Source organism: Lepidochelys kempii, chromosome 4 (assembly GCF_965140265.1).
Source record: "Lepidochelys kempii isolate rLepKem1 chromosome 4, rLepKem1.hap2, whole genome shotgun sequence".
In the NCBI taxonomy this organism is placed as follows: Eukaryota; Metazoa; Chordata; order Testudines; family Cheloniidae; genus Lepidochelys; species Lepidochelys kempii.
In genome coordinates this window covers 37956748-37981601 of record NC_133259.1, presented here as the reverse complement: position 1 = coordinate 37981601, position 24854 = coordinate 37956748, and the positions used below count along the sequence as shown (strand labels likewise).

General features: G+C 39.4%; 1 protein-coding gene across 3 annotated transcripts in view; it reads left to right on the top strand.

The window, feature by feature from the left end:
* The window catches only part of SEC24D (SEC24 homolog D, COPII coat complex component), a 95095-nt gene that overhangs the window by 64573 nt on the left and 5668 nt on the right, over positions 1-24854 (top strand). For all 3 annotated transcript variants that reach the window (XM_073340990.1, XM_073340991.1, XM_073340993.1), the window contains 10 exons: positions 3607-3731; positions 8146-8337; positions 9049-9142; positions 14208-14324; positions 15911-16081; positions 17071-17167; positions 17969-18114; positions 21100-21238; positions 21615-21733; positions 23850-24029. In XM_073340990.1, the coding sequence (XP_073197091.1) occupies positions 3607-3731; positions 8146-8337; positions 9049-9142; positions 14208-14324; positions 15911-16081; positions 17071-17167; positions 17969-18114; positions 21100-21238; positions 21615-21733; positions 23850-24029 (1380 nt within the window). The remainder of the gene's footprint in view (positions 1-3606; positions 3732-8145; positions 8338-9048; positions 9143-14207; positions 14325-15910; positions 16082-17070; positions 17168-17968; positions 18115-21099; positions 21239-21614; positions 21734-23849; positions 24030-24854) is intronic.

Sequence of the window (24854 nt, the reverse complement as noted above, 5' to 3'; positions counted from 1 at the left end):
CTAAATCTCAGACCAAAACTGAAGGATCACTTCCTTTGGGCTTATCAAACGATGAGGACGAACAGCTACAGAAAATGTTAACAAATAACAGCTGTTTTGTATTATTGCTCTTCTGTTAGGCGGATGTGGCAAAAGCACAACATCTCATTTCTGTCCTATATCTGTCAGAAATTAGCCAAGATCTTTTTATAAACTGCTGTGGGATTTACAAAAGTATATTTGATTTTTTTGAAATAGGGTCCAAATACTGAAATAAAAACAGCTTGTATAAACATGGCCTGATTTTCCTCCCAGATCAGTAGAACTCCTGCCTTACAATGGTGTAACTGAAGGGAGAATGAGGGCCATAATTTTAAGTTGAGGGTAAATGTATGGGGGATGGGAATGTTATAATTGAGGGGATAGGTAATGAGAAAGTGGAGTTTCATTTATAGGGTTGTGTTTCAAATACGACTCAATAAGTGACTGGAACTATTTATCTGATGGCTGTGGAACAGCATACATGATTGGCTTTGGACCATTTCCTAGTGGTTGGGTGTCCACCTCATAAAAACAAACAAGCAAGCAAGCAAAAACACCATTGCACGAGACCTTAAATAACAATCATTGCTAGTTTTAGTAGGGAAGCTAAAGACTGAATAGTCATGGAAACTGAACTGCTGTCACCCCTAGCAGTGCCTTTAGAACAAAGCCAAGGAACATTTTGTGAAACATTTTAGGCCAGGTCTGTACTACAGAGGTTTGTTGCTTTGTTTGTAGCTATCTTAGTGGTGTGAAAAAACCATACCCCCAGCCAACATAGTTATGCTGGCGAAGCCCCTGTGTAGACACAATTATTCTGGCAGAAGAGTGCTTCCATCAGCTTAGCTAATTTGTTTGGGGAAGTGGTTTAGCTACTCTGATAAGAGCAACTTCTCCTGTTGGTATACGCTGTGTCTTCATTAGGGAGCTCTGCTAGTACAACTGAACCAGCAATAGCATTTCTAGTGTAGGTAAAGGGTTAGAGAAGATTGCATCGCTGCTGCCCATGCCGTATTTGATTTCTGTTGTGAATAAAGGACTTCAGTGTCTGGGTTGCATTAAACACACTTAAAACCAACTTCACCAAACAAGGACATTCCACCAGAGAAGTAGGTTGCATCATGGATCGGGCCACCCAAATACCCCAAGAACCTCCTTCAATCTGGCAATAAAACTCCCTCTGACTGTGCACCCTTAGTTGTTACTTACCCTGTATATTTTGCAGTGTGGAGTGGTATCATTAAACAGTGACAACCCATACTCAATGGCGGCGACCACATTCTTAAAGAAATCTTTCTTGAACTCCTTCTTCTGGCCTTCAAACAGCCCCCCAGCCTCTCCAAGCTCATCATCAGAAGCAAGCTCCTCACAGACCAGGACACACCTGCACTCAAAGCTGCAGCAGACCCTGCCAGAACAACAGATACGAAACCTGCAGACATTTCTTCACTGCTACAATGATCAACAACCCACCTCTCTGCAAAGACACACCTTTCATGGTTCCTAAGCATGCTTAGGCAACATGTGGTATCCCCACCAAAGGCCCTAGTACAACAAATGGGTGAAACCAGTCAATCACTATGCTCTTGAATGAACTCTTTCACAGAAAAATAAGACAAACACTTTTCACAAAACAATCACTCCATACCTGACCTCACAGTCTTCATCCTCAAAAGGAAACCTGCACAACACCTTCAAAAGATGAGCCTGGGAGCTTAAATTCATAACTTTGCTAGACATTAAAAATCATGGACTGACTAGACACACTCGATTTACGGCTTATGAGAACAGTTTATAACCCACTAACAAACCTGCACCCCTCCCTGGCTGCCATTTTATTTTTCCCTTCCTTTCCCTGTGACTGAAGCGATGTTAATGGGCCACTTCACTTTACATGGCTCCTTGAAATACATGTTAACTACTTATGCTAAACAATCTGTTCCACTCTGAGGGCTAGTGTACACTGGCGGTGCTAAAGCGCTGCCATGGCAGCGCTTTAACATGCCTTGTGTGGTTGCGGTGCAAAAAAATACCTCCACGGGGGGGTGAAGCTCCCAGCAGTGGGGCACTGTCTACACTGGCACTTTACAGCACTGAAACTTGCAGCGCTCAGGGGAGTGTTTTTTCACACCCCGAGAGAGAAAGTTGCAGCGCTGTAAATTGGCAGTGTAGACAAGCCCTGAATCTGAGTATGTTTCCCAGACCTGAAGAAAAGCTCTGTGTAAGCTTGAAAGCTTGTCTCTCTCACCATCAGAAGTTGGCTCAATAAAAGAGATTACCTCACCCACTTTTTAACAACTTTATAAATAAATGTTATATATAGAAACTTGGTGTAGCTTAGTACAGTATGTTCATCATTTTTACGTTACCTGCAGTACGAACAAGAAATAACATGTAAGAAGTTTTACCCAGAAGAATCAATACCAACCCAATATGTTGCTGGGTGCCTAGCTCTTGTTTACATATAAATGATATGAGCTCATGCTTTATTTATCTTGTATAAAATCAGCTGTTTCTCAAAGTACAGGGGGCCTTTCAGTGGTTCTAAATTCAGCTGTTGTCAAGATTTGCTGGAGCACAAAGCATGCTTATTCACAGCCAGTCAAAGTGCAGGAGTTGCACTTCTGAGGAGAAAAACGTCTCCCAGGCTGCAAAAAGAAAAAGATATTATATGTTGTTAAAAAGAATATTGTAGACAGAAAAGTTTGGTATCATTTGTAATGCTTCTGGTGAAAGTTTTTTATCAGGCCTGGTCTTGGCCCTGAAAATGTTGAAGAGCATGCATGTCAGAATAAAAAGCACTTAACACAGCAGGGATCCTGAGGAGACTTGAATAAAGACAGTTAAGAAAGATGATCTATCATGAAAACATTAATATAAAGTACATGTAGAGTACAAAGAAAACACACACAATTCCTATCAACAACAGGACTCTGAATAGGCATAGGTTTCAGAGTAACAGCCGTGTTAGTCTGTATTCGCAAAAAGAAAAGGAGTACTTGTGGCACCTTAGAGACTAACCAATTTATTTGAGCATGAGCTTTCGTGAGCTACAGCTCACTTCATAGGCATAAAGGCCAGTCCTAGCTAATCTCAGCGCAGGATCAGATCCTAAAGTGACTGAGTTGTTTTGTTTAATTCCGATTGGTCTCCTATAGCTTATCAGTGTTAATGCTGATGGAAATTGAATTGAAGAATTTATGCTAGTGAAATGCTATTATACAAATATACATGGAATGGAAAAATAAAAGATGTGCAAAGAGCCAAAGACCTGTTGTTTAAACATTTGAAAGTTTACAGAAAACTTCCTGTAATATTTGTCCACTTCCAATAAACACCTTCACATTGATGTTTTAGACTAGTAGGAAACTATTATCCTGTAATAATGGTTTATTCCAGAGATGGTGCTTTTCAAAGATTAGATCATCATTTTAATTATTATTTATTTATTTAGTATAGGTGTCAACCATCAAATAATTATTTGGATTGCCTGTTTGAGCTGTCTGTAGATTTTGTTGGACTTAATGTGTCACTCTTTCTAGTTTTGCTTTGTGGATGTGGATGATGATTGTTTCTTTTCTGTAGAACAACAAGCCTCCAAACTCACCAGCCTATATCTTCATGATCGACGTGTCCTATAGTAACATCAAGAGTGGCCTTGTTAAACTCATATGTAATGAGCTGAAGACTGTGCTGGATAAACTTCCAAGGTAAAGAGATCACAGTGTGTTTTGTATAATTTTCCTCATCTCAGCAACTCACTTGCTGAACAGAGAAAACAAAAAAAGCTTCAGAAAATATCAAAATTATGATAAGTTTTAGGACAATAATTGGCAGATCACACTAGACTACATATTTAACATTGTTGACAGTTCTAAAATAGTTTGACTGGCATCGAGGCTTGCTTAACTCATTAAGGGTAAAGAGCAGTTATGCAAGTTAAAGATTTGGTTGGTTTTTATGGTTTTAGAAACTTGAATAAAGACAGTTAAGAAAAATGATCTATCATGAAAACATTAATATAAAGTACATGTAGAGTACAAAGAAAACCACACACGATTCCTATCGCCACCAGGACTCTGAACAGGTATAAAGGCCTGTCCTAGCTAATATCAGTACATGATCAGATCCTAAATACTGTAATTAGATTTTTTTTAAAACACATTTTCGTCAAGAATTTTTTTTGTTGCTTTCATATAGTTTTTAATTCCTTTAAGGGAATTATTATTAAGATTATCCATATAAGGCAGTCTAACAAAATTTGCTGATTTTCCCCCCCACGTTTCAATGTATCTTTGCACTCAGCAGCCGTAGTTAAAAGCTTTTGCAGGAAGATGAGATGAAATTATAATAGATATCACCCCCCTCATTAAAATTATTGTTGTTGTTATTATTTATTATTATATGCATTTCCGAGATGCTAAAGGAATTGCTCTTTGCCTTTATTGTAAGGAGAAGGGATTGCTGTTATCCTATGATGGCATGTGGATGGCCTAAGTGGGTCCAGCAGACAGGCAATTAGCTCCGTGCCCATGCCTCTGTCAACCGTATCCCATGGGGGCAAGGTTTATGGTAATAAGGAAGTATATCTGCTGAGGGCAATTGGAGCTAAGGGCTTATGCCAGGCAGTCCTAATGAAATGGCTCACTGATAGGCAGGAGAAAGGGCAAGTGAAGCGGGTAAGGAGTAAGCCCAGATCCTCAAAAGTATTTAAGCACCTAAATGCCTGGAAGGATCTGGGGCTAGGTTACCCCAGGAGTCTCAGAAAAGGCAACTCCCATACCAAGTTAAAAGGGATTAGAGTTTTCTGTAGCCTTATCAGGACCTCTGTTTTTCCCCTACTTGCTTAAAACTGTTCAACTAAAACTAAAATGTTCCAATTTGGGTGCTTAAAACCAGTCCCTCAAATGTATATTTAGGCACTGAAGTCTCTGGAACTTGTGGGTGCTCATCACCCTAAAAGTCAGACTCTGAATATTAGGAGTTAAACCCCTACCAGGCAGGCTCTAAAGAGAACTGTGATGTGTTTGAGCCATGTTAATTAACGCTGTCTGCTTCCACATCCATGACTAATCTTTAGAATTGTGAGAGAGGAAACTGCAAAATTCACTATTGAGGTGATATGTGAAGAGTATCCTCTTATAGAATTGCCTAGATGCATGTTGCTTAAGGGTGTTTTGGTTAACTAGCTAATGTGTGCATCTCTTTTCCACACAGTAAAGGAATATATAAGTGGAGACTATTACTAATCCCTTGGCCTTGTCAAGATACTAAATGTTGGAATAGCCTTCTTGGTGGTTACCTCAGTAACTGTGTCTGAGTGGCAGGGTAGAATTAGAACCTTCCCTTCGGAAATGATTCATCTGTCTAGGTGCAGTTTGCGAAGTTATTTCAAATAAGTCATAATGTAGCCCAGGAAGTATAGACCATTGATTTATTTTTGATCAAAATAATCCTTTTATGATCCAGCTGTGTTTCCATGAGCCAAGAATGGCAGATTAACATTCTACACCGACATGAGAATTACAGATTGGAGAAAGGAAAAATGAGTATTTTTACATTTTAAATTAACTTTGTGAATCGCCATAGGCAATTCATTTTTAAGATATCTTGAAAACAGCGAGATCTGATAGGAAATACCATGTCAGGATTCTTTTATGTAGCTAATTTCTCTTTATTGCTTGACCCTCAACAAAGTAGGAATTGTAATAAAACACTGTTTTTATTTCACCTTTTCCCCCTGCTTGTGGGTACTGGATGTCCAGAGCATAAGCATGGGCTCATCCAAAGGTCAGATCATGGGCTAGAGTCTCTGTTGGGATGACTCTACTGAAATCAGTGGGGTTATGCAAGCAGAAATGTTGGCCTCAAAAATGATACACTTTGACTAGCGGCTGATTTGTAGAGAAAATATTTCTGTAGTAAGATAAGAGGGCTTTTTATTTAAACACTTATCTTTACAGTTGTTGTTCCACTTAGTGTTAATTAACACTGTTGTTATTTAATGACTGTATATACAGCAGGGACCAAGAGAACAAAACATACAGGGCCAATTAGTGGGAGCATGTACGTGTCCATGGGCAGGATTGTATCCACAACCAAATGCTGACCGTGCTATGGTAGAAATAAAATAAAAATTTGTTTTTTTAAAAACAACGGGCAAAGTATTTCCTCAGAGTTTTTAAAAATATTCAACTGCAAACAATCAGGACCAAATCCTGACTCCTCTGAAGTCAAGGGGAGTTTTGCCATTGACTTCAAGTGGGAACAGGATTTTACTGTCACTGAAGGACAAATATTTTTTAGAGTATGGGTTCTCTATCTGGACATTGTGAACAGGTTTCGAGGTCTCATTTGCCAAAACCTTTTTTCTGTTGTAACATTTGGGTGGAGCAAGCTGAGACCTGATTTTCTAGAGAGTGGCACATTGGTTGTTTGTGATTTGCACTAGGTCACAAAGAGTACATTTTACCCTGGTGTAGAGGAGCAGCCAATGCCTCACTCAGGTCCTCATGATGGTGGTTTCCATCCTATCAATGTGCTTTTGAGGGGCCTCAGTACATCACAGATCAACTCGTAGACTATTGCAGACTGCCACAGAGAGAATCTGGCCAGTCTTTTCTGGACAGAGATGGTGTCCAGCTGACAACTCATATTTGAAGGGTAAACCCGGGGCAATCTTCATTTATCTTGACAAATGAATTTTAATTTTATGACTAGCTGACAGAGTTCTTCTCTGAGATAAGTAATTTATTTGCGTGGGTGAATAAAATACCTGTGGTTTTTATCATCATCCTTATCATAGGAAAGGGTAGGTAATGATGCTGTTCCTAGGCTGGTAGATTTTTTTTTAAACAATTTTGCAAAACTGTTAAATAGTATGATAACTTTTTAGCATACGGATATATGTACTGTAGTATATTTTATACACTTAAATTCCTAGTAACATGAGACTTTGCACATTGGGGTATTAAATTTTTGTGGGGCATATGAGTGAAACCTCTGGGAGTTTGTTTGAGAATTACAGTATCTGGTTTGTGGATTAGTGACTTTCTATCATGTTAATTTGTTCCATGCACAAATGGCAATCATACACTTTTACACTGAATGACTTCTGTTGTAGATTGATTTTCCTGTTTCCCTTAATCTAAATAATCCGAGTCCTTTCACTGCAACTTCTGAGTGTCTTGTGACTGTTAAAGAATATGTAGATGTACATCCCTGAGAGGTAGGGAAATGCTGTTATCCCCGGTTTACAGATGGGAAACTGAGGCACAGAGAGATTAAGTGATTTGTCCAAGGTCACACAGGAAGTAGATAACCGAATTGAACCTGGATATCCCACATTTTGTTTTGTTTCTTTTTATTTTTTTAAGCAATGTTGTTGTGTTTTAATGGGGGAAAAGAATCAGACAAATGTTCTGACCGGCACTAGTAGTAATGTTGCTGCCCAGAGAGCTGTAGAGGTGCTATCTTCATAAGAATAAGGGCTGAATCTGCTGTTTACAAAATTCCTGGAAGAGGGACAGCTGTGAGATACGCGGTATGGCAGCCCCATACCGGTTGTTGACCTGATAGGAGCAAACAACAAGCAGTATTGAACAGTTTACACGGTACATAACACAGCTATGGAGGGAATGAAAGTGGCTGATAAACAGAAAGAAGAAACATGAGATTGACTCTCACAAGTCCCAAAGTACCATTAGATCACCAGAAGATGTTCCCAATAAGTGGAATTACTGTTCCATCAGTCATTAGCAGTAAGTATCATTGAACTTTAATCTGTTTCCAATAAAGCAGATTTTTCAACTAACTGGGTCTCCTTTTTAGATTATATGTGACTGTTGCTCAGTTGATTCCATATTCGGGACTTGCCCTTTGGATGGGAGGCACATTTGATAAGATAGATTTAAAGAAACCAAACAAACAAACAAAAAGTTTATATCAATTAATTTAATTAGATTATATTAACTAGCACTAACTCTACGATTGGGACATTCCATCTTGATGTTGGTTGTTCTACCACACAGACGTTATCTACCAGCACCCTGGCATTTCAAACAAAAACTGGCAAAATAAATGTTACAAAATTATTTCCAGTTCTGTTTTATATTTTTCTCACAGAGAAGAGCAAGAAGAGACCTCAGCTATTCGAGTTGGCTTTGTCACCTATAACAAAGTTCTCCATTTCTTTAACGTAAAGAGCAACCTAGCTCAGCCTCAGATGATGGTAGTATCGGATGTTGGAGAAGTCTTTGTTCCTTTGCTGGATGGTTTCCTTGTCAACTTTCAGGAATCACGATCTGTTGTGAACAAGTAAAGAACTAATTTTTCATTTTTGAATATGAATTGAATATTCTTCATTATTGCTTACAGCAAATAATGATCCTTCCAAAAAGTCAGCCAGAAATCTTGGAAGCAGAGAGATCACTACCTTGAAATAAACTGGATTATTTGTTTTTATCTGAAAGTCTTAGAGGCGAGCAAGCATTTAGAAAGCTTGTACCCTAGTTTTCCAGTTCTGAAACACAGAAAAGAGCTATCAGCTGGCCTTTTCAAAGCTGAGATAGAAAGCAAAATTTACCCCATGTGTGACAGAGAACACAATGTACTGGACATTGCTTACAGAATATTGGAAAAGGGATTGGAGCATTGTGTAGTATACTGCATGTATTTCACTCCACTGACATGTATGCTACAAGCTAACCATGATCTTATGTTCCTGAAGTCCTCATAGTACAGTTACTCCCCAAATTTAAGCTACTCTGCTTTTTTTATTTCAGTATCATGTGTGACTTGACATTATTTTATAATTAAATTTAAAAGTGTAAATTTTGTAAAATTTAAAATCCAGACAGTTTTATAGTGGCTGGAAACCTACAAATTTGCATTACTAAAATTCCTTTGAATTTTATTTTAATGGAAAGCAAGTTATTGTGTAAAAAGGCTTGATGTGTTACAGATTTTTAGGTATTAACACAAGTATTCTAACCAGCTGAAACACTTGATCCTTTTTCCCTTTCATAGCTTGTTGGACCAGATTCCAGAGATGTTTGCAGACACTAATGAGAGTGAGACTGTCTTTGCTCCTGTTATCCAGGCTGGCATGGAAGCACTAAAGGTTAGAACGTTCCTGTGTGTGTGAGAACAAAGTCTTTACTAGGATAAGCTACGAAAATTCACTTTGCTAATGACTTTGCCAAGTTCTCCCACAAATTGCAGTGGGAAACCAAAAGAAACCACTGATAGTTTCCAGAACTTAGATTCCATTATTGACTGGGACGGGCGGGTGAATGATTGACAGACACCTGGGATGGGTTTCAGCAACAGGCCACAGCTTTATTAATTATACCTTGGGGAGGGGCACTACATTGCCCGCCCCTGGTTCTCATGTAGCAGGCATTTAATTGGGCCCAGTAAGAATTACTGGGCTTTTACCACAAACCAGACAACTCAGGTAGACCCTCCCCAGTCTATCTCAGGAACTCAGCTCAGTTGTGAAACTCTTCCTTCCATCACATCCTCCACAGAAGGGTGGTGGAGTAACCCACAGGGCTGGGTGGGGGAACCTCTGTCCACAAAATCTTCAGACGACTCCTCCACTCTGAGCACTAGGTCCAATTGCACATTCTCGAGGCTCATTTACCTCTGGGCACTGGCCCTGTTAGCCTTTACCCGAACTGGACAACAGCTGAAGGTAGTGATGAGTCGATAGTCATAACAGTGTGATATGAACCTTGTATCCCACTATTTCTAACCCAGATGTACCTCCAGGTGGCTGCCAGAAAGGTGAACAAAAACAACCCACTGGACTACAAGCCAGTTTGGTCCAATGGAAAAAATTACTTCCTGACCCCCTAAAAACAAGGGGTCAGTGAGACCCCCACAGCATCATAAGCAGCACAACTATAAGTAGAGGGAGAGAGGGAGGGCAGGGCACCTAACTGGACAGTTTTGAACAAGAGGCTTTTGAAAAGCCAGGGTTAGCTTAAATAGGTGGTTGCAGGGAACATAGCAGCCAGTCAGCTGGCCTTGCCTCTTTTGCCCAGCCAGTGACTAAGCAGAGAACCAAAGTGGGGGTTGAGGGAGGCAGTAGCCCCTGCTTCCTTCCCTACCACACATGTGTGTTGGACTTCTTTCATTCCCTGCTGGCCAGTCTGAAGACCTCCCCCCACTAAAGGTGGTAAGGGGGTATTCTAGCAGCACCTTCGAGCCACTATACTGAAATTTGGGTCGGTGTTTCCATTTTAATATCTATTTTCTGATTTTTGCTCACTGAGAGGCAAATGCAGACCCTAGTGCCCAGTCTGCATAGACTGGACACTTGAGAGAAGAAGGGGATCAGGCTGTGAAGCAGCTATGGAGGTTACTTCAGCCTGGAATCTTAAGTAATGTACTCTGGGCACTTACCCAGCCCACTTACTCTTATGTATACAGGGAGAATGAGAAGAGTCAATGCAGTGGTGGGACCCTCAGTCCTGCCCAGGCCCCAGCCCCAAGCGTACTCTTCTTTGTGTACAGAACTGCATTAGTTCCACTGAACAGGACACTGCCACGGCTTTGCAGGAGAGGGCTGGATTTTCCTCTTAATCAACAAGTTTTAGTAGCTTGAATACATCAGAAGGTGAAATACCCTGGACACAGTGCATCTCCAGTGTTTTCCCATGTGCCTGGTAAGTGCTAACAGTGGCAATTAAAAGAATGCCACCAGGCTGCACCGTAGCTTTTACAGGGACAGAAAGCAACAGCTAGTGGTTTAAAATACAATCACTTTGATTATCTGTGAACTGTCTACAAAGAAAGCAAAAACCCACAAGATGATAATCTTCTTGCACTAAAAAAGGAGACTATTTCCTAGGCCTTTTTGAGCTATTAATTTAATAGCTCTTCTCATGAACTATTCTTCAGTATCACAATGTACGTGTGCAAAGATGATGTATTCATTTAATCTGTTCTTCTGTCAGGTCCTTTTTCTAATGGTATTTACTTTTAGTTTTAAAAAAGTAAAATTGCCATTCAGAACTATACAGAACTATACAAATTCCCTCCGATGTTTGCAAAAAAAAAAAAAAAAAAAAAGGGGAATGACCCTGATATTAACCTGTAAAGAATAGCTACGAATAGTAACTGCTATTCATAAGGCTTTTAATGCAAAGAGCACACATTCTATGTGCATATTAACAAGAGAACCATTCCAGTCTAAAAGGGAAAAAATAGGTTAAATTCATACTGGTGGAGATATATTTTGGCCCAGTACATATACATAATTAAAACTGTCTAGCATATTTTCAATTCAGAGCAGTTTTAACCAAGAGCAATGCTAAAGTAAAAGGACTTTCTGATTTTTAATAATGTGATAAATAAGATGATGCTATTAAGCTTCAATAAAAGATGTTTGTTCTAACATAAATTGAGGAAATTGACATACACATATTTTCTTTTAAAAAAAGCCATATGTCTGAGTGAAATCCCAGCCCCATTAAAGTCATTAGGAGTTTTGCCATTGACTTCAGTGGCGCCAGGTTTTCACCCCCAAGAATTTAAAAGTTTACATTGAAACTATCCACTCAGAATGCAGTTCTCTCATGTCAGTGGGACTGTCAAGGTTCAATTTTGAATTTCCCAGCTTTTCTCAAGGTGCCAACACCTTAATTTACTGAAACCTTGGTTTGTTTTTGTAAAGTGCATACACTCTTGGCTGTGTGTAGTACAGTGTCACTGGAATTGCAAGTATAATTTAGGTGTGCAGTCACACACATTCGTGTGTCTTTTTTTTTTTTTTTTTAAATCAGGAACTTTAATATTTAAACAAATCACAAAAAGGGCCATTATAATTTTGGTTTCCACTCCAGTGGGCAATCTCAGTGGGAAGATGAAGGATTAAATAAATGTGGATTTATCACTTCTGGATAGAAATGTCAATTAAAGTAGAACAGGGTTGGGATACTTGTACTGTTGCTGCATCTGCTGTTCTGGGAATTGAGCACATGAGTCGGCAGGGTGGCAATCTGAAGCTGTTGACAAATACCAAATTTTGTTAAAATTTTAAGTGTAAAAAAAACTTGGAATATAATTGCATTTACCGCATCCCTTAATTACAGGAAGAAACTTTTTTTTACATGTGTAGATACTGGTAGTTTTGACTTTTCCATCTAGAAGTGTAATTTTTGATGCCAGGCATTTCCCTCAAGAATTCATTCATTCATTCTTAAATTGAAAAAAAACCCTGAATAGTGGCTCATGTGCATTGAATTAAATATTTTTAGGACTTTTACAACAAAAATCTTTTAAAAATATTACACATTTATATATAAAAAATTAGAAAAATGCCAAATGGAATAGGCATCTCTCACGAAGGAAAGAAATAAACAAATATACAGTAAGTACAGGCACAAGAAAATTATAAACCTAGTAATGAATTCACTTTATAACAGGTCAGTCTGGACCTGGCTGGAAACTTCTTGTGTACATTTATTCCTCAAGTCATCCGATTAGCCAAGTAGACTGTTTTTCTTTGTGTTCCTGTATCTGTAACATCCCACACTTTTGCCAGTCGTTCTGTTCACTTCAGTGCAGAACATTCCTATTAGAATCTAACAACTGCTGTCCTGCCAGCTGTTAGCAATTATTAAAATGATCACACTGACGGTCTTCATAAGTAGGTGAAATGGAAGCTTAGGTAAAATTTTGGCAGAAGACTTGTGGTGGTGGTGGTGAGTTAGTTGAAGAATATAGAGAACTCCTAAATACCGTATGAGGTCATTTTCTTAAAATTTACCACCTATGCTAGATGCTGGACTTAGCAAAAGAGGGCCAGATCCTCAGCTGGTGTAAACCAGTGTAGCTCCACTGAAGTCAGCATAGCTTTGCTAACTTTCACCAGCCAAGGATCTGGCCCAATGTCTTCTGTGTACACAGACAGCCCATACTGACTTCCCTACAACCTATGTGCATCTGGTCTGAGTTGGAAGGACCACCTGAGAAGGTTTTTTCAATTTCAGCATCCATTCAGTCTTTGGATTCCCTGCTGAGACTTCCATCAGGGTGGTAGCTTTGTGTGATGTGGACACTTGTTCAATAGATACTGGACTAAGAATACAAACTTACTTCATGCAGGTGGTCAAACAGTTGCCAGCACCAAGCCACATGATATTTGCAACCTCGAGCAGAAAGGCTGTGGGTCCCTTTACCAATCTCTTCAGCCATCCTCTAACCCCATAATTTTTCTTTTTGGGCTTGTCCCATATTGTCTGTGGGGTCTGATCCAAAGCCCATTGAAGTCAGTGAAAAGAGTTCCTCAATTAGATTTTGTTCAGGGCCATAAAAATATCATGCCTGGACAGCACAAGGTTTTTTTCTGGCTAGCAAGATATATAAACGTACAGGATGAATACAAAGAATCTTAAAAAATCTGGAACACCATAGCAATCCTTCTTTTAGCCTAACTGTTAAGCTTTGCTCAAATATTAAGGGATCCCATGAGCAAAGTTAGGCTATTGTCTTCAGACCCTTTAAAGATTCCTTGACTTCAGCCTGGGTGTTCATATACCCCTAGTGATCCAAGAAGAAAAAAACTCTCTCATTCCCCGCAACATATGATTTAAATTGGAAATTGTTTTTTTTTTAAAAGAACTTCTCCAGATATAGATATATAATTTTTATTGACATTATTCAAGTGGAGAAAAAAGAATTGTGCGGGGGCCAGATTCTTCTGTCGTTGTTCACACACCACTCTGACTGCAGTGGGACTCACTCATGCGTAAGAACTACAGAATTGCACTGTCTGTTTATTCTTTATTGCATCTTGTTGTTTAATATTTATATTGCAGTAGTACCTTCTATTTAACTCATGGGCGTTAAAAAAAAAAATTAAATTGACAGCAGTCTGGGATACGTATTGTTAACTTTGTCCATCGAGACTAGATTCCTATGTGGAAATCACTGAAACACCACATATGACCAGACATATCTATGTTAGATTAAGCTATTTATGGATATTAAATTCCCAGTGATTTTCTTTTGGGATTTTGGTGCCATGAAGAGTTCAGTCTCTAAACAAATGGACAATTTAGCTTACGAGGATTTAGGGAAAATTTACAATTTTGTTTACACAATTGCATGAAAATCAGGTTAATCTGTTTATACCACCAGCAGAATAAAAGGTTGTTACTGTGTATTTGTAACAGGCAGCAGAATGCGCTGGAAAGTTGTTTATCTTCCATTCTTCATTGCCGACTGCTGAAGCACCAGGGAAGCTAAAAAACAGAGATGACAAAAAACTGATCAATACGGATAAAGAGAAGGTATTTCCTATTTAGAACTTACAATGATTTGAGAAGAAAATTGCGATGATTTTTGTTGTTAGGTTTCTTCAAAGAATGGGGTAAATTTCGATAACTGCATATTAATTACTTTTATAAAGTTTATTATGTTCCCATCATCCTGGTGCATGAGTACTATTTATCTAATTAACTCACATTAATGTCAATCCTAAATCAACAACAAAGTAATACTGCCCTAAATCATAGAATCACAGAATATCAGGGTTGGAAGGGACCTCAGGAGGTCATCTAGTCCAACCCCCTGCTCAAAGCAGAACCAATCCCCAACTAAATTATCCCAGCCAGGGCTTTGTCAAGCCTGACCTTAAAAACCTCTAAGGAAGGAGATTCCACCACCTCCCTAGGTAACCCATTCCAGTGCTTCACCACTCTCCCAGTGAAAAAGTTTTTCCTAATATACGACCTAAACCTCCCCCACTGCAACTTGAGACCATTACTCCTTGTTCTGTCATCTGCTACCACTGAGAACAGTCTAGCTCCATCCTCTTTGGAATCCCCTTTCAGGTAGTTGAAAGCAGCTATCAAATCCCCTCTACACCATAAATGAAGCCTGCACAAGGAAAAAAAAAACAAAACGCCATTCCCTTAACAAGAAATTTTGCTTACTGTTAACTCAGTGCTTTTTTTCCTCCAAAAACTTATGTTGAATCTCAGCATTTTGATGCAGTTTCCTAGAGCAAAGATGACCAGATAGTGGCTGGCATAGGTTTTAGGATCCCTGGCCTAGTTCTCTACCTTAAAAGTTGAACTTCAGTGCTATCTGTACCTGTCCTGGGCTTCTGCGTGACACCTCCTTTCTAAATGGCTGCGTGCACACTGGGGTCTGAGGCATCACAAGTCCTAGCTTCCACAATTTGGTAGGCTCTGGGATTCAAAGGGTTCCATGCTCCATTGTGAGCCAGGCTTCCCAGCAACACAAAAGGAATGTGCTCAGTATTGGGCCCCAAGTTCATTTTTTCATTTATGAGACAGGCAAGGAAGGGGCATCGTTTCAGTCGTCTTGGCCCAAAAAAAGGGCATCAAGAAGCAGAGGAATGAAGACACCTTGCCTGAGACACCTTGCCTGCTTCTTGTACCCTCCTATAACCAGACCACAGTCATGCTCCCCTTTCACAGTGATATATGCATCTACATCCAACTGCGTATCCTTTCCATTCCCAACCCATCCAACTCTCTCACACTTCCACACTTTCCAACAAACCCTGGTCTCTACACGAGTTTTTGTTGTGGCACTAGATACTGTTGCAAAACTGCCCCTGTGCTGGTTAGTATGGATCATCCCCCTCCATTTGTGAGCAGGACCTACATTTAGCTAAAAATCGATGGCCGAATTCTGCTCTGCTACATGCATGCAGCTGCCACTGACTTCAGTGGGAGTTGGGTGTCTGAGGGCTAAATTGGGCTCTCAAGAAGTTAGTTTAATTGCATTAGCTGTGTCATTTTTAATTTTTCGAGTAGATGGTTGAATTTTGACATATTCTCAACAATATCTTAGGTGATGTCCAAAGAGAAATTACCATGACTACTTTTTTTTTAATTCTCTGCAGATACTTTTCCAGCCACAGGTGAATTTTTATGAGTCCCTGGCCAGAGATTGTGTGGCTAATGGCTGCTGTGTGAATCTGTTCCTCTTCCCAAACCAGTATGTGGATGTAGCCTCCATGGGTCTTGTCACAATGTACACTGGAGGAACTCTTTACAAATACAACAATTTTCAGGTAAGTGCTAACAAATTCCCTATCTGTCAGATTAGTTGCTAGGAATTTACTGTTTTCTTTCCATTATAAAGGAATATCTAGTCTAGTCTAGCATAAAAAATGAGTGAACCTGAGGAGAGCTTGTGTGTGTCCACTAGTGGGCAGAATGCAAAACTTGGAAGTGACCAGTCAAGCTCAAGTTAAAGACTTTCAAAAACATGTTCAGTCTCTGAAATGAGCTGGTTAGTATCTTAAAATGAACCGTGCTTACTTAAATACATTAAGACATTTGAATGCATTGACTTCTGAGAAGGTACAGCAATCATTGTTGAACATCACAAATGGAAATACTTATGTCCAAAAGGAAATGGACATTCTTTGGAGAAAAATGAGAATCTAATCATTTACTCAAAAAGTTGTGGGTGTTTCCCAGCCATGACAAGACCAACATGCTCAGGATTCATATCTTTCCAGTACAGCAGTTTATAGGGTGAAATTCATCCCAGTGTAGAGGGGACCCATATTTGAGAATTTCTGTAGGCAAAAGGGGATTTTCTCTGTGCTCAAAACTGATCTGCACGTGCATTTTCTTGCTGACCAAGCGGGAAACACACACAATGCACACAGTCCTGGCTGGGGCCTTAAAATCCATCCTCCAGGCACCCATCTGCCAGGAAGGTAATGTCAGTGCAGCAGCTCAGTAGTTGTCAATGGAACGCACCCTGACTCACAGGGTGATCCCTTTTGGGAGTAGAGGAATTCTAAACGTCCAGGATTGTAGGAATGTTTACTGTTGAATTGGATTATTCTTGCACATCCTCATATCTGTTCAAAGGGACATGCAGAATACTGCAGATGGCTCATGTTTAAAGACTACAAGTAAAGAGGAGGATGTTTTACGTACACATCCATTTAAAAACATAAACTGTTTTAAAGACTATGTGGCATTTTTTGCTGTTTGCTGCCATCCAGTGGTGGATGTCAGCTTTGGTTTTGATTTGTGTTTTTAGGTACATTCTGATGGTCCCCAATTCCTGACTGACCTCAGGAAGGACATAGAAAAAAGAACAGGATTTGATGCAATCATGAGGGTTCGCACAAGTACAGGTAACAGTACCCTTTTGGAATAAGAATTAACTTGAGTGCACGTTTCGGTTTTATGCCACCATATTCATAGTTTCCTGGAGAAGAGAATTGTTGAGTGCTAACAAATCATATTATTTTAAATAATAGCATGTTGGAAATTTTGTACATGTTGTTTCTACGATGCCTCGGATTATTTTACACCTTCAGGGCACTTTGCTAGAAATAGAGGTTGAGGGTCTACTTGCAAAAAATGTACATGCCTTTACATTTGAATATGCAGAGTTCTGCTTGAGCATGAAATTAATCTGCACATACAAATACAGATTCTGCTCACATTACACACACCTCAGGAGCTTGGTTTTTATGTAAACCACTTCTATCAGCCGTTGTGCACCCACTTGTTCCCAGGTTTTGTAAAATCCTCTGTTGTAGTGAAAACCTGTTTTTCCAAACAACTATTCTTCCTACAAATGGAGGTATTCCAGGACCAGCTTTAAATAGAGCAGGTGTCCAGAGGGGCACAAACTCTTCTGTGGATGTTGCAGCCCAGCACCAACTCTGCAACAGTCCTTCCTTTACTCTGGCTCAGCTGCCAGATGGGGAGAGAGTCTTCTGTTACCATGCCTCTTTTTGGCAGTGAAACCAGACATGGCGGCCTACCAGAGTACCTGGGGCCGCTCAGATATTGAGGTCACTCTGTAGTTCCACTCTCATCCTGCACAGCATATTGAACATCAATGAATAATGGGTCACAAAGCTACATTGCTTTAAAAAAATTACAAATACAAAAATAATTTTCTTTGATTTGTTATCTGACTCCAGGTTTCAGGGCCACTGACTTCTTTGGTGCCATTTACATGAACAACACCACAGATGTAGAGATGGCAGCAGTAGACTGCGACAAAGCGATAACAGTGGAGTTCAAGCATGATGACAAACTGAATGAAGACAGTGGAGCCTTAATTCAGGTGACAAACGTTATATCTGTGTCATTCCGTTAGATAATGTGCCAGATTTATTTTTCAGTAATAATAAAATACCTCCCACTCATGGGGTGGATGTAGAGTATTGACTTGAGTCAGGCATAATTTAGACAAACTCAGAGCAGTCTTGCCAGTGCCGTTCTGCCAGTTAAGATTCAGAAGCATGTTTTAACGGACAACAAAGTAGCAGTAATGCTATTCCTATACACCTTAAGTAGAGAAGGTCGAATCTGGCCATAAGTGATTGGCCGAAGGTCATTCAAGTAGTCTATGGCAAACCCACATCTGAGTCCTAGACCTCTGCTGTCGCCACCATCTGCATGTAAGTATGACTCCCATTAGGAAACTACGGTCTTTCAGTCAGAATCACAGCCACCTGGCATGTTGTTGCAGGACACCATAATTGGTTGGCCCATAAAGCTCAAAGTTCTTGCAGCCATCTGTCAAGTCATTTCCTCACATGAGGGCAGGGAATTAAGTTCCCCATAAACTTCTGCCAGTGCACCATCCATGGACTCTTAGCAAACACTTCCCAACATGTCAGCTTGCCTAGTAGTTGTGGTGGGCACAAATGAGGACTCAGTTGAAACTTCTAAAATACATTTCATGTTTGACTCCAAAGGTGAATCTCAGAGTATGAACCCATTGCTGTGCCAACACCCTGCTCACTTCTACATTTGTTTCTCATTTTAATATTAAGAGGTAAACGTTTCCATAGGTTCAGATTCCTTTGTTTAAAAGCTTGGTTTTTAATTATAAAAATAATTATGAACATTATTTTAAAATTGTTTTTTAATTATAAAATAATTTCAGGATTTTTTTAAATATTTCTCATCCTTAAAGAAATCCTTACAGAAATAAACTACACCTGGACTAGGAGAGTATCGTCTCCCAAACTTGATTTAAAATAAATTATGTGGAAACATTATTATAAATCAGCAACTATTTGTAAACACATACAAACATTGAGTCAACTTCACTCAGGAAATGGAGTTTCTTTGTTAATTCTCCATTGGCAAGGGTAGGGCTTGGTCCTACTTTTTCCCTAGAGAAGAAGCTCAGAGCGCCTCTCCAGTGCCTGGGATCCCCCGGTAGCCACAAGCATTGGGCGTCCACATGGAAACCTTCTGCCCAAGCGTCCAACTTCCTGCATATCAACTCCCTATGTAGGAACCATGTTTACCAGGGACTCTGCCCACCAGGAAATTGCATATAATGCCCCCTCTCCTGCTAGAGTGGTTATACAGCACAGAGATGGAAGTTGTACAAGATTGTACTGCAAGTTGGGTTGGGGGGTTTTTGTCTGTGTGTGTAGTCTATGCCTCCTGTTCAACCCCATCACTTTGCAAGACCGTGCCTGACCTAGTCTCGGAGGAGCCCTGTGGAGCCTCCCATGACAGAAGGCCCGTCAGATTGGGGGTGATTGGGAAGCATGTTCTGGAGATGTAGGACTTCCTCCCTGCCTGGAACCGCAGGCATTCATGGAAGTGGAAGGGGAGGATGGGGATCCTTGTCAGGAGCGAATGGATGCACATCTAACGCATATGAAATTGAATAGTTGGGAGCGCTCTGCTAGCCAAGGCTGATGCCATCGCTGCTTATGCTTTAGCAGTAAAGTTAATATCTGTTCCCAATAATCTGTCAATGGGGGTATTCTTGGAAGTTTAGATTTAAAAGCTGATTAGGGTTCAGAATTTTCTGCCTTTAAACTTATTGGCGATGCTTGTGATACATCCATCTAAGGAATGTAACTATCCCTCAGTGTTATCAATGAGAAATTGTCACCAATTATTATAGCTGTTTATTCGTGACTTCTCTTTTTAACCCCCCAGAAAATGTGACCGCTTATGATCTTCAAAGCTAAACCACAAAATTACCTAAACTGTTATTTTTGCGGTTTTCCTTTTGTCATGCTCCTAGAAACATAATGTATGACTCAGTAGTTAATCCTTGGGTAAATACAGTTCTATAAAACATAACAGGCCTTGTGTGAAGTAATTTCCTAGGGCCACGGTACAATATTGACACTGGCTGTACATTCCTTGTAGACTTTAATTTTACATCTCCATTTCAAATGGGAGCTGTTCATAAAGGGTCTGATCCAAGCACACTGAAGTCAATGCAGTCTTTCCATTTACTTTAGTGGGCTTTGGATTAGGCCCATAAAGAACAAAACAGTGAGTTTCATTCATATTGGTGCATTGTGAAAAGCATTACAAGGTACAATATCCTGATTAATACGATGCAGGAAATGTGTTTGCCAAAAAAAGAAATCCTGTTCTCAGTTCCTTTCTTATTCCATACCAGTTCCCCTAAATACTAGCACCATATTTAAACAAAATAGAATCAGATTCCAGTGCAGTAAATCAGAATGATAAAAAGCACTCAAGTGTTAGAGAACAGCTTAACTTTTTGAGATTGTCTTATTAATCTTTTCCTCATATTCTTTTCCTTCCTCCCCTTTTTTTATCATGTGGTGACAGCAATAATGTGATGTGTCGAATAGTTGTCAGATAGCTTCTGCCTATTTTGTGGCATGTATTCATTTACAGTTACTTGCTGAAATGTTTTCTTTAATAAAGTTTTTCAAAAATTAAACAGTTAAAACCTTGTGACTTTCTAAAACAAAGTTGCTGCCAGTTCTTGCTGTTTTCCAATGATGTCATCTGTCTGTGGCGCCATGAGAGCAGCAAGCTTTTTAATCACTCCTGTTGTTGTTGTGTAAATTTTAAGATTAGTTGCTTCTCTGATGGGTTTACACATCAGTGTATTTACATTATGAATGTTGAGGAAATTGTTCCTAAAGCTCATTAACATCTGATGAATGTTGCTAGTCCCGCCTCGCATAAAGCATCTATTATTGCTGTCTTATGTTGAAAGTGCCGAAGACCAGTCGATGGTGGGTTTTTTTGTTTTATACTAAAATAAAGTTAACTGTGGTGAAAACTAGAACTTCTCTTATCATTGCAGTGTGCTGTACTTTACACTTCGATAAGTGGGCAAAGACGACTCCGCGTACACAATATTGGCTTAAACTGTAGTTCCCAGTTAACAGATCTCTACAAGAGTTGTGAAACTGATGCACTTATAAACTTCTTTGCTAAATCAGGTACATTTATGAACTGTCACTTATATTTTTTTTCTAAAACAAAAATATACATATGGAGCGTGATTCTCCTTTAATTTAGACTAGTGCAAATCTGGAGTTACACCAGTGTACGACAGAGAAGAGGTTCAGGACCATATATTTTCTAAGCAGCAGACACAGCTTTTTGTATCTGGAATATACTTAGACAAAGTTCTTAAATATTGTTGAGTTATTTGTAAGTCAGGCAGCTGAAACAGATAGTGACTTAAAATAGCTGCAGAAATAATTTTACTTGCTTTCTTTAATATTATATGCAGGTTAAATATGGGCCTCTGAAACAAAGTTTTTTATGTCTAATTAACTTTAGGATGATCTTTTCTTTATTCTGTAATGGTAGCTTTCAAAGCCATTCTAAGCCAGCCCTTGAAGACAATCAGAGAGATCCTGGTGAGTCAGACTGCTCGTATGTTGGCATGTTACAGAAGGAATTGTGCCAGCCCATCTGCAGTAAGCCAGGTAAGATGCAGTCCAAGGAAAACGCTCTGTATCGGAACTTGAACCTGAGATAAATAACTTTGCAACATTGCAAAAGCAGTGATGCCACAGATTAAAATTTCAGAGTAAGGTTTAACTTCCTTTCATTCTCCAGAGGGAGTTTTTTCTCTTTATCCCCCCCCCCCCTTTTTTTTAAAAAAGAAAAGCAGTGATTGGTTACATTTGAAGTGATGGGTTTTAAATAAGAGTTCTGAAAGTGCATGGTATTTCTCATTATCAGATATTTGACTTATTACAACCATCTGTCACCCACTAACCCCTCTTTTTGTCCTATGACTACAAGGGTGTTATCAGGCCACTTCACCTTGAACGGTCCCTTAGAATATGTGCAAACTGCTTATGCTAAACTAACTGTTTGACCTTGTATTTAGCTGTGACACACAAAGTACCTTTCCCAGACCTGAAGAACAGCTCTGTGTAGCTCAAAAACCTGTATTTAGCAAATGGTGTAATGCTAACCATAGAGCAATATGTAGGTGAGGAGGGAAGTTTGAATTCCCTAGCTTGGAAGTTCTTTAATGTTGCCAGCCAAGGAGCAGCTAGTCTAAAAAGGGTTTTCCCCGGCTTTCCCCAAAACCCTATACTGATAAAACACTGATGACACACTGCTTGTTTGTAGTTGCCAGCAGGGTTTTAGTACCAGTGTAGTAATCAATCACACTCTGGAGTTGAATCCAGGTTGAATGAAAAGCTACTTTAACTTGTAAAGAGAAGGGTCATACTTTTCACAATACTGTGTGGTGATCTACTCTGAAGGTAAAGTAGAATCATAGGACTGGAAGGGGCCTCGAGAGGTCTAGTCCAGTCCCCTGCACTCATGGCAGGACTAAGTATTATCTAGACCATCCCTGACAGGTGTTTATCTAACTTGCTCTTAAAAATCTGCAATGATACTGATTCCACAATCTCCCTAGGCAATTTATTCCAGTGCTTAACCACCCTAACAGGAAATTTTTCCTAATGTCCCACCTAAACCTCCCATGCTGCAATTTAAGCCCCTTGCTTCTTGTCCTATCCTCAGAGGTTAAGAAGAACAATTCTTCTCCCTCCTCCTCCTAACAACCTTTTATGTACTTGAAAACTGTTATGTCCCCTCTCAGTCCTCTCTTTTCCATACTAAACAAACCCATTTTTTTCAATCTTCCCTCAGAGGTCATGTTTTCTAGACCTTTAATCATTTTTGTTGCTCTTCTCTGGAATTTCTCCAGTTTGTCCACATCTTTCCTGAAATGTGGTGCCCAGAACTGGACACAATACTCCAGTTGAGGCCTAATCAGTAGTGATTAGACAGGACATGTGAGGCAGTTTGTCTGCTTTAAATGCTTTTTCTGTATATAGTAGATTCAGGGTATCTGTGCCTCTACAGCGTGGTCCAGTGGAGAAGGCTCAGAACTGGGGATTTGAGACCTAGGCTCTGTTCCTGGTTTCCCCATTGGCCTGCTGGGTGACCTTAGGCAAGTCACTTAATAGTTCTGTGCCTCAGTTTTCCCATCTAAAACTGGGTGTTATATTATATTTCATTGCAGAGTTACATAATTAACGTATCTTTGTTTTCTTCCTTGAGGTGGAACCTATCAATTTAACTGACTGCTGATTACACTCACTAATAAGATTATAACTGTTGCTTTATTTAAAGCATTTATTCAGGTTAAGTCACTCAGTGCCCATTTATACATTAAGAATGTTTGTAACCACACTGGCATTTTAAATGTTTTAAACTGATTTACAACAGGCTGATGTTTTATTCTGAGCATCACATTTTCATACAAGTACACCAAATACTGCATTCTATGACCAAGTGTACATTAGAATAACATCCTGCTCTCGTTACCCACTCACCTTCCGACTTGTTTATGATTAATGTAATATTGTTCTACATCCTTCACTTAGAAAATTGGGTTGGGGTAGAGAGCTGAAGTAACTTCTCCTGCATTTTATTAGTGCTTAATTAACGATTCCAAATATATTTCATAATTGACATATCTTAAAAATAAATGGTAAGATAGTATACTTAGAAGCAGCTTATAAATCCAATAGTAGACTGAGTATATTAAATAACAAGAACTTTGTCTTTCAGCTTATCCTTCCTGATGCGATGAAGGTGCTACCGGTTTATATTAATTGTTTATTAAAAAGTTGCGTGCTAGTTGGCAGACCGGAAATTCCAACCGATGAAAGAGCTTATCATAGGCAGTTGGTCATGTCTATGGATGTTGCTGACACCCAGTTGTTTTTCTATCCACAGCTTCTGCCAATTGTAAGTATACATTAGCAGTGAATCTTTTCTAGTGGGGAAAGGCTATTTTTACAGGTTTTTCAGTAGAAGTGATAAGTGGCTTAGACATATAGAAGGCTCTTTATATATTGAGTGATTCCATGTTGTAGAGGTACTTTCTTGCTTTTGTGTAGTCTTCCGCTGATCAAGCAGATTGTCTGAAATTTCAATCAGATTAAAATGACTTGAGAAAGTTACTGACCAGAAGAAATAACTACATGGCACTGAGGACAGTGAGACAGCAGTTTATAGCTGTCTGTATATGCACGGATACAGTCACTTTGACCCAAATGTTTAGATAGTTTGCTAAAGAGTAGATGCTCTTACTCTGCTCAGTAGTGTGATAATAACCTCAATAGATAGTTTCCTTCATGCTGTTTGTTTCTTCTAAATGTCAGTATTAAAGGATGCTTACATTGTTGATTAACAGCTTTATTGGAATTTTAAAAAAATCCTGAATTAGGGGTAGTGAAAGATGACTATCGTTCCACTTATGCACAGGACAGGTAGTTCTGTCTTTCAGAAAGAATTATTATTAAGGGTAGCTCAGTAGCTTAATAGAAAATAACTACAGTAACAATTTATAAGAAGTTTTTTCTCTCTTTTCACTTTGTTCACTTCGTGAATCTGAAAGCACTTTGTATAATCAGTTTCACTGTGTCACCTCAATAGAAAGTCAGTCACTGTTCCCCTTTTGTGTCCTTCAAACAGCACGAGGAGAGAATCTCTTTTTAAAGATGCATTTCAAAACAATAAGAATAGGCAGGAGATTCAGGGGTAGGTAGTACAGCTTCTAAACTGAAATTG